The 10,181-nt window shown below is 41.0% G+C and overlaps 1 protein-coding gene across 2 annotated transcripts; it reads right to left on the bottom strand.

Annotated features, from left to right (window-relative positions):
- Positions 1 to 5,815: 5,815 nt before the first annotated feature.
- Positions 5,816 to 10,175, bottom strand: LOC121308161 (CD276 antigen homolog). 2 transcript variants are annotated; one of them, XM_041240438.1, is made up of 3 exons: positions 8,345 to 10,175; positions 7,648 to 7,729; positions 5,816 to 7,310 (listed from the first exon to the last, which is right to left on the bottom strand). In XM_041240438.1, exons 2-3 carry the CDS (start codon positions 7,725 to 7,727, stop codon positions 6,563 to 6,565), a joined length of 828 nt encoding a protein of 275 aa, XP_041096372.1. In that variant the 5' UTR covers positions 7,728 to 7,729; positions 8,345 to 10,175; the 3' UTR covers positions 5,816 to 6,562. The 2 variants fall into 2 exon arrangements, with proteins under 2 accessions (XP_041096372.1, XP_041096371.1); XM_041240437.1 differs by having other exon boundaries at positions 7,648 to 10,175.
- Between the last annotated feature and the right edge of the window lie 6 nt (positions 10,176 to 10,181).

The following is a 10,181-nucleotide window of genomic DNA, read 5'->3' on the forward strand; positions in this document are numbered from 1 at the left end:
AATTGCCAAAATGGTTTAATAGATCAATTAAAAAAAATATTCAGCGAAAAAAGGCACTTTACAGAGCATTAAAAAAGGACCAAAAAGAAAGTACGCAGAAAGAGTACACAGAACTGCAAACGCAAGTCAAAAAGGAAGTTAGAAAGGCCAAGAGAGAAATAGAAATGAACATTGCTAAGGGAGCTAAAACCAATTCCAAAATGTTTTTCCAATATTACAACAGCAAGAGAACATTCAAAGAGGAGATTAAATGTTTAAGAGATACAAATGGCAAAATCGTAGAGGAAGAAAAAAAAATAGCAAATATGTTAAATGATTACTTTTCACAAGTTTTTACAAAGGAAGATACTGACAACATGCCCCACATGTCATCCAGTTCCTATCCAGTTTTAAATAACTTTAGCATAACTGAGGCAGAAGTGTTAAAGGGACTAGGAGCTCTTAAAATAAACAAATCCCCTGGGCCGGATGAGATCCTCCCAGTAGTACTCAAAGAAATGAAAGAAGTAATTTACAAACCGCTAACCAAGATCATGCAGCAGTCTCTTGACACAGGGGTGGTACCGACAGACTGGAAAATTGCAAACGTAATACCGATCCACAAAAAGGGAAACAAAACTGAACCAGGTAACTACAGACCAGTAAGCCTGACTTCTATTATATGCAAACTTATGGAAACTATAATAAGATCCAAAATGGAAAATTACCTTTATGGTAACAGGGTAATGGGAGACAGTCAGCATGGTTTTAGGAAAGGGAGATCGTGCCTAACTAACTTGCTTGATTTTTTTGAGGATGCAACATCGATAATGGATAATTGCAAAGCATATGACATGGTTTATTTAGATTTCCAGAAAGCTTTTGACAAAGTCCCGCACAAAAGATTAATTCTCAAACTGAACGCAGTTGGGATTCAAGGAAACGCATGTACATGGATTAGGGAGTGGTTAACATGTAGAAAACAGAAAGTACTGATTAGAGGAAAAACCTCAGAATGGAGTGTGGTAACCAGCGGTGTACCACAGGGATCAGTATTAGGTCCTCTGCTATTCCTAATCTACATTAATGATTTAGATTCTGGTATAGTAAGCAAACTTGTTAAATTTGCAGACAACACAAAAGTAGGAGGAGTGGCAAACACTGTTGCAGCAGCAAAGGTCATTCAAAATGATCTAGACAAGATTCAGAACTGGGCAGACACATGGCAAATGACATTTAATAGAGAAAAGTGTAAGGTACTGCACGCAGGAAATTAAAATGTCCATTATAAATACCATATGGGAGATATTGAAATTGGAGAAGGAATCTATGAAAAAGACCTAGGAGTTTTTGTTGACTCAGAAATGTCTTCATCTAGACAATGTGGGGAAGCTATAAAAAAGGCTAACAAGATGCTCGGATACATTGTGAAAAGTGTTGAATTTAAATCAAGGGAAGTAATGTTAAAACTGTACAATGCACTAGTAAGACCTCATCTTGAATATTGTGTTCAGTTCTGGTCACCTCGCTATAAAAAAGATATTGCTGCTCTAGAAAGAGTGCAAAGAAGAGCGACCAGAATTATTCCAGGCTTAAAAGGCATGTCATATGCAGACAGGCTAAAAGAATTGAATCTGTTCAGTCTTGAACAAAGAAGACTACGTGGCGACCTAATTCAAGCATTCAAAATTCTAAAAGGTATTGACAGTGTCGACCCAAGGGACTTTTTCAGCCTGAAAAAAGAAACAAGGACCAGGGGTCACAAATGGAGTTTAGAAAAAGGGGCATTCAGAACAGAAAATAGGAGACACTTTTTTACACAGAGAATTGTGAGGGTCTGGAATCAACTCCCCAGTAATGTTGTTGAAGCTGACACCCTGGGATCCTTCAAGAAGCTGCTTGATGAGATTTTGGGATCAATAAGCTACTAACAACCAAACGAGCAAGATGGGCCGAATGGCCTCCTCTCGTTTGTAAACTTTCTTATGTTCTTATGTGCTTAATCTGTTTTTATCACTTCCAGAAGTGTGGCTCGAACCCACGCTGACATGTTAACTTAACTCCAACGCCTTAACCACTCGGACATCCTGTTTCTGTTCGTTAGCTATCCAATGAATGCTGCCGATCCATGCGGTACAGAAAGCAGAGATCAGATCATCATACAAACAACTCATTCCAGCGGACCTGTTCAATGAAGACGTTTCCATGCCTGTTCTTTCTTTCTTTCTTTCTTTCTTTCTTTCTTTCTTTCTTTCTTTCTTTCTTTCTTTCTTTCTAATAAAGCTTTAGGGCAGTATATACACATACACGCTTTTCCTTTGTAAATAACAAGTTTGTAAAACTGATTCCGATTCTCTTTGCCTAATCTCAGTCAACGAAAACTGTATTCTCGTGTTCTTCAGTTCTTTGTTTCCACACAGTGAGTCTTCCCTCTGCTCCTGTTTTGTCACGCTCACTACTATCTATATCAGTGCTGCTCAAAGTAATTTTCTCATGGGCATAAATTGATCTTACTTGGCTGTTTGCGGGCACGCTGACTATTGCATAGGTTCATAACTTAAACACTGCATTCTCGAGACAAACGCAGAGTGTGCTTGTAATTATACATCCCACGGCTTATCGTCACTGAACTGTAATGTAATGTAGTAAACTGTGTAGTGCGTGTGTGTGTGTGTGTGTGTGTGTGTGTATATATATATATATATATATATATATATATATATATATGGGATTGTGGGATATAAAGAACGTGGTCAGGAACAAACGCAATACTTCGGAGAGCTCCAGCGAAGCAGCCTGTAGACAAGACAATACGATTACGATGCAGTAAGGTAGTTGAACTTTGTAATCATGTAAACCTGTCTTGTGTGTTTTATATGCTGGGAGCTGGGAGTGCAGGCAGCGCCGGAAGACTCTTTGATTCCTACGTTAATACAAGGGGAGACTTTGTTACCATTTGCAATAGCGATCTGTAAAGACTTGGAGGGCGTGGCTCGGCGCACATACCGCTTGTATTGGGTCTGGAATCAACTCCCCAGTAATGTTGTTGAAGCTGACACCCTGGGATCCCTCAAGAAGCTGCTTGAGATTCTGGGATCAATAAGCTACTGACAACCAAACGAGCAAGATGGGCCGAATGGCCTCCTCTCGTTTGTAAACTTTCTTATGTTCTTATGTTGTCAAAGTAACGCTGGCAGTGCGGAGACTCATTGTGAAAAGCAACATAGCAATGAGCACTGTATCACACCGAGAATTTATTAAGGGCTGTGCATTAATAAAATATTATCCAGGAGACACGGGGTGAAAATTCACTGCAGCATTAAAACTGTGTCTTATGAAACCAGAATTCGTGGAACTGTTTTGAAAAGAAATTGACAACAACATTAGGTTTGAAAATCTTTTATTTTGAGCTGCTTGTGGTTTACAAAAAGAACGTGATGTTTTGAGTAGGCTCGAGTGGGGAACGCGGGCCCGGTTATTCTTTGATCTCACAAGCTGGAATTACCTCACCCTGAGTGCACTGAACTAAACTGTAGGGGGCACCCATACTTACCTGGGGAAAAAAGAACCGTTCGAGACCCAGAACACTACATCTGCAAAGAAGAGATGAGAAACCTACCCATTACTCCACCTAGTGGGCAGTGGAGAAATGCAATTGCCAAGAGCAACCAAAGAAACCTAGAATTCAACACACCCGCTCTACGGTGTGTCCGTCGCGGTTTGGTATGGTGCTAGCCCAGCCTGAACTGTTAAGAGTAGGGAACTGAAGAATATAAAACGAGGACCCGAGATGAGTGGGCTAGGGTTTTATTTTCTTGAATTACAACAGTTAAAGTTTTGTGTGAATCCACTAACTAACCTGCACCTGTTTCACTTGCACAATTGTCTTCTGCCTGATCTGTCTTGGAACTGATAAGTTGCTTAGTTAAACCTTTTTACTTGTTTTCAGCTCTTGAACAGTTGCATAGTTCAAGTTAGCTGTAACATTTGATAAGCAAATTGAACTGCAACTGTTTAAGAGCTGAAAACAAGTAAAAAGGTGTAATTAAGCAAATTATCAGTTCAATGAAGGGTCTAGTTGAGTGATTGAGAGCTGCGTTGGAATGAAAACCAGCAGCCACAGGGGGTCCCCAGGACCGAGTTTGAGAAGCCCTGCACTATACAAATGTCCAAACATACACAAATATTCTCTCAAGTTCTAACATGAATACAAATATGCACATAAACAACAATATTAATTTAGAAAATGTCCCCCCTTTTTTAACTGTGACTCTCACAGAGCGCATGGCAATGGGATATGTGTGGAATGCAATAAAGGAAACAGTGCAGCATATGATGATTGAATGTGTTCCATATAGAAGTGGAGAGAAGATATGTGGAAAGAATGAAGGGATTGCAATAGTTCCAGTTTTTTCTTATTTTTGAATGGTATAGGTGATGGAAGAAAAATAGATAAAGGTATTATTGGCTGTATTGCAAAACATATCAAGAAAACTGGAAGATTCAGGAATATTGAACATATAGAGAGTTTAAAAGGTCAAGGGTTCACAGCAGTTTTTAATAGCCAGATCTGAACAGTAGGTGGCGAAAATGAGTTTCGACTGAAACTTGGTGGCCATTGACAAAACAGAAACAGCGAAACTTGTTTGCTGATGCCGCCTGTTTTGCACAGCATCAATCTTTCCCATCTCTATGGCTAAATCGTCTTTAGTATTTTTTTTTCTTTTAAATACGCAATTTGAGAGACAATTTTCATAGATTATGGCTAGAGTTTAGAAAATAAATCATACCTCGCAAAGATAATAATAACAATAATAAATAAATAAATAAATCAATGAGTATCGTACTACAAAGCCCATTTCTGTTAAGAAGGTTTTCCAAGCCAATTAAAAATATTACCGGAGAAATATATTTTAATTACAGCTTCTAGTGTTCGGTGTTTATTTCCCATCTCTCTGCCTCTCTTTAAACCCTGATTAATAGTTGTTAAGCCTGAACTGAATAGCAGATTGTTCAAATTAGCGACGCGCTTCTAGAAACTAACGCAGAGGGAATTTCACTGCAGCTTTCCCGACTCGGAGTCTTATTCCTGCCCCTGACGCTGTCCTGCCACTGTGCCCGAATACTTCATTACATGTGCAGCTTGAACACATTTTCATCAACACATCTATTATCCATTATCTTACCTGGATAATATATGAAAATGAGGGCTGTCACTCGATACAGATGTCATGGGTTAATTTAAGGGCATTAGTTGATAATCGATACATTGATCTGTGCACATTTGTAATAAAGGTAACGATCTTATAGCGGCTGTCCTGCATAGTAAAACCTTAAAAAAAATCTATAGAATCTAAAATAAATAAAAATAGCTCCATAGGAATTTGGTCTTTTTAAAAGCATTTTTATTTTAGCAAATGTAACTAATTTTTACAGAACAACGTCAATCCATAAAAGTTTAATAGCAAATTATAACGCAGAAGAACTGAGAATGGATTTTGGTTCCTTTTCTACATTTTATTCAAACAAAACAAAACCAATATTACTGTAATAACACATAAAATAAAAAATAAACAGCTCACATATGCTACAGAATCTATACATTGCTACATTAACACTCCTATTCAGGGATCGCTCCACAAACGGAAAATACCTTTTTTTAAAATTACATTCCTGAGGATTAAAAGGCTCTCTGCTTCAGGTCGTGTCTTAAGAACAAAAGAAAGTTTACAAATGAGAGGAGCCCATTCGGCCCATCTTGCTCGTTTGGTTGTCAGTAGCTTATTGATCCCAGAATCTCATCAAGAAGCTTCTTGAAGGATCCCAGGGTGTCGGCTTCAACAACATTACTGGGGAATTGGTTCCAGACCCTCACGATTCTCTGTGTAAAAAAGTGCCTCCTATTTTCCGTGCTTCATTACAGGTCAGTAACAATAAGCATTGTGATCTTCTCTATTGCTTCTGAATCTCTGCAAAGCAATACTGAATATCTTTCATATTCTGGATTTTAGAGTCCCTGCAACCTTCCACCTGGAATGGCCCAAACAAAATCAACATTCAATATGCTCTGAAGAGCGATCTCCCTTCATCATTTGAAAATACTGCATCCCAATTAAAACAAAGGGACTTCCCAAACGACATCAACAGCACTGGGAAGAACCGTCTCCCGGAGTTGTATCCCATTCATCAGCGATCGTGATTTATCAGTGTCCTGATTAGGCAGCGCTGACTGTCTGTCTCTCTCTCTCTCTCTCTCTCTCTCTCTCTCTCTCTCTCTCTGACTGTATTGAAGTGCTGGGGAGCGGTCTGCCTTCACTGGGCTTCTCAATTACACCTGATAACAACACTGCCCGTGCTGGACTGGAGGCCTTGTTGGACTTCCAGCAGCAAACTGCATGTTGTTTACAGCACCACAGTCCGACACAGAGACCTGCAACCACACAAAGAAAAAGAACTGCTCCTAAAACCCACCAGTGGTGTTGTTGAACTGGAACCACGACTACCTCAGTCAGGCCCGACCCGTGCAGTCTAGGAGTGGAAACAGAGCACTCATATTCTCCAGCATCTTCTTCCCTGACTCTCCTCAGCAGCAGTTCCCGCGCTGCAGCTCAGAATCAAACAGGCTGGTCCTGTTCACATACTGAGGGAGCTGATGGGCAAGCTGGTCCCTGCTGTCATGGTAACTGTGAACAATGCTGTGTGTTTCTAGTCGTCTCCAGGTCACATTTGTCTTCTCATCCCAGCCACCAGCTATGTAGTTGAAGGTGCAGCTCAGGATACAATCCTGCCCCTCAATACAGATTACTGAGCTCGGGACCGTCACATGAGCTGGTGCTGTTGTGGGTTCAGCCGGAACCACGACTACCTCACTCAGGCCCGTCCCATACAGTCTAGGAATGTAAACAGAGCAGCTGTAATTTCCAGCATCTTCCTCCCCGACTCTCCTCAGCAGCAGTGAAGCATTCCCGCGCTGCAGCTCAGAATCAAACAGGCTGGTCCTGTTCACATACTGAGGGAACTGATAGGCAAGCTGGTCCCTGTTGTCATAGTAACTGTGAATGATGTCATGTGTTTCTGCTCTTCTCCAGATCACACCTGACTTCTCATTCCAGCCTCCTGCTGTGTAGTTGAAAGTGCAGCTCAGGATACAGTCCTGCCCCTCAGTACACTTCACTGAGCTCAGGACTGTCACAAACTCACTGCCGCTGACCCTGCCAGCAGCCAGTATGAGGATTGCCAATACCCCGGTAACAGCAGCAGCAGCAGGGCCAGTGAAGCACACTCTCCTCCTTAACTGGATCCTGGACTTAGTCCTTCTCTTCAAATAGAGCCTGAAAAGGAGAAGGGCAAACAGTTCACAGAGAGAGAGAGAGAGAGAGAGAGACATATCCACAGAGAGCACCAGGATTATAAACACACACACACACACAGGGTTCAGCAAATATATGACTTGGACACTCACTGGGGCAGTTTGCTCCCAGGCTGCCTGATATGATCCGGTGCCAATGAGACAAGTTCAATAGCGAGTAGAAATTTGAAACAGAGCAAAATACAAGAGGAGGAGAAAGTGACGCATCAAACCGAATGTAGAGAACAGGACGAGAAGGGCACACATTGAAGCCAAGAGAAAAGAAACCCTGGAGTACAATACTGGATCGGGGGTCTTACTGGTTCCAGGGCAGCTCAGGTGAATTCAGGGATGCTTCTTCTCCTGCAGAGTCCATCCTCTTTGCACGCTCCGTCTGCATCCCTGTACCGACAAACAAGAGAAACCTCAAATTCATGCCGTGATACACACTGGAGCCACTCATTCAAAGACTCGTCTGTCTGTTTATCATTATTATTACACATCACAGCGCTCTTAGTTATAGACTATACACTATATCATTTCACATTCATGTGTTTGAACATAACCGATAGCAGGATTTATTTTTTTCCCTAGTTTAGGGGTCTGGAACACAGTATCAGCCCTGTTCAATTTCAAACATTTCAGTACTGGCACTTCAATTCAAGTGGGGAAGGTGCTTCAGGCAGCTGCATTTTGAACAATCTACAAACGGAATAAGGCATGATAGCCCAGACAACAGAGCATTGCAGTAATCCAGTCTACATGACACAAATGCATGAATTAGCTTCTCAGCATCATGCAATGATAAAAAGGACCTAATCCTGGTAATGTTGCACACCAGATAAAAGGACACTTGAGTGGTATTGGAAGTATGAGCCTTGAAACAGAAATCAGAATCAAATTACAAATCCCAGGTTTGGAATTGCTATTTGAACTATATTTACCTAAAATGTGTTTTTATAGAATTTGCCAACTCCAATTGCTGCCGAGAACCTAACAGCAAGACTTCAGCCTTACCTGAGTTTAACTGCAAAAAATGTTAGGACATCCAGCTTTCCACCTTCAACAGACATACAGTTAGGGTGGAGACAGCCAATATATCCCCAGGGTTTACAGAGATGTAAAGTTGTGTGTCATTAGCATAACAGTGAAAATGTCTGTGGTGTTTATTGATACTCATGCCCAATGATAACATGTATAAGGAGAATTCTTTGGGACCAACGGAGCCCGAGGGGCATCACAGCAGATAGCAGATAATTGTGATATAAAGTCTGCTATTGAAACAAAATTCTGCCAGTCCATAAGATATGACCTAAGCCAGTCTAAAACAGTTTCCAATAGCCCTATGCATCTTTCAAGGCGATCAATTTCAGCTTGATCAATGGTATTAAATGCTGCACTTTGATCTAACAGAAGCACAAGGTGTGTGAGACCGCAGTCTGCGCTCATTAGTAAATCAGCACTTTGACAGGGCAGCCTCTGTACTGTGACCCCTAGCCATTCAGAGCTGAATGGAGATGGGACAGACAGCAAGTATTAAAACTACACAGACTAGAGAGGATTTCTAAATTAGAATTTTGGTAAGAAAGAAAGAAAAAATAGCGAGTGGTTTTACCAGCGTTTAATCGTATATACTTTTATTTCGGTCAAACTCATTTTTGGGGAATTAGACATTTAACGAGCTTTACCGATTATTATCGAAAGCAGCAACACTAACTACGCCTCACTACTGGCATTCATGCAGCCATGGCAAATTAATGAGAGGATGGTGTCACATAACTGTGCTGGGTTGTAAACGTGGGTGAGAATAAACCAGTTAAGACTCTGGTTCACAGTAAGAATGCTGGTTGGTGCTTCTGCTTCAGCTTTCTAAAGCGTCAGGATTTTTTAATTTTTTTAAAAGCCCAATTTCACGCTCAGCTCACCGCTCATCGTGTGCCGTCAGCCGCTCGCTTCTTCACACGCTGCAGACTCATCGTGTAGCCACCTACAGCGTCATCGCTGAGCCTAGTGTAATTTCGACTTGATAAACAACTTGTATTATCTAGCTACTACAACACATATGGAACCTCTGCATAGATAGTGCCGATATACTGTTCAATAAAGAGAGAGAGAGAGAGAGAGAGAGAGAGAGAGAGAGAGAGAGAGAGAGAGAGAGAGAGAGAGAGAGAGAGAGAGAGAGAAAAGGATCTGAGAGCATCAGTGGTCTCAGCATCCCTGATAGATCGCGAAAGGTCGATCTCAAGTTTGGGGCGCATAGCGACAAAAAGCCCTCTTGCCCATGATGGAGCGAAGCTTGGTTTAGGGTATCGGCAGTAAACCCGAGGATGAGTAGATTACGCACGGGTGTTCAAACCACTACAAGCTTCAATGCACTGCAGAGGATTTCAGATTTCCGCAGCTGTCGCCACAGCCACCGCAATTCTCAGTTTCGGGGGCAAATACGAACCTTGTCTGACTTCAGTAATTCTCAGATTTCCACGGAGCTGTGCAGCCGGTTTTTAGTGCTCCGTTGTCGGTTCAACCTTCCCTTTAGTCACATCGCGACATGTTTAAAAATAAGTTAATTTAATTAATTAATTAATTAATAGTGGGTATGCTGAACATCTTGTATTTAGCGAAATTATAAAACGTATTTTACACATAAAATGTAATCGAATCCGGTTCAACAAAACACATTTTGCTTTCTGTTTTTATAAATAAATAATGTATTTAAAACACGGATTTTTACAATCGGAGGGGGGTTTACCGGGAGCATTATCCCGTCTTCAAAAGAACAGACCTCCGCAAGAATAAAGGCACGATAAATACAAAAATAAATGAGTAAAAACATTAATACAAAATAACGATACAA

Source organism: Polyodon spathula, unplaced genomic scaffold (genome assembly GCF_017654505.1).
Source record: "Polyodon spathula isolate WHYD16114869_AA unplaced genomic scaffold, ASM1765450v1 scaffolds_470, whole genome shotgun sequence".
Classification (NCBI taxonomy): domain Eukaryota; kingdom Metazoa; phylum Chordata; class Actinopteri; order Acipenseriformes; family Polyodontidae; genus Polyodon; species Polyodon spathula.

What these genes read in the sequence shown, in the direction of transcription:
- LOC121308161 (XM_041240437.1), bottom strand. Translation starts at nt 7,790, where the DNA reads ATGAGTGGCTCCAGTGTGTATCACGGCATGAATTTGAGGTTTCTCTTG. An exon ending in CCTGAGCTGCCCTGGAACCA is followed by an intron (nt 7,311 to 7,647) that starts GTAAGACCCCCG and finishes TCTCCTTTTCAG; the next exon opens with GCTCTATTTGAAGAGAAGGA.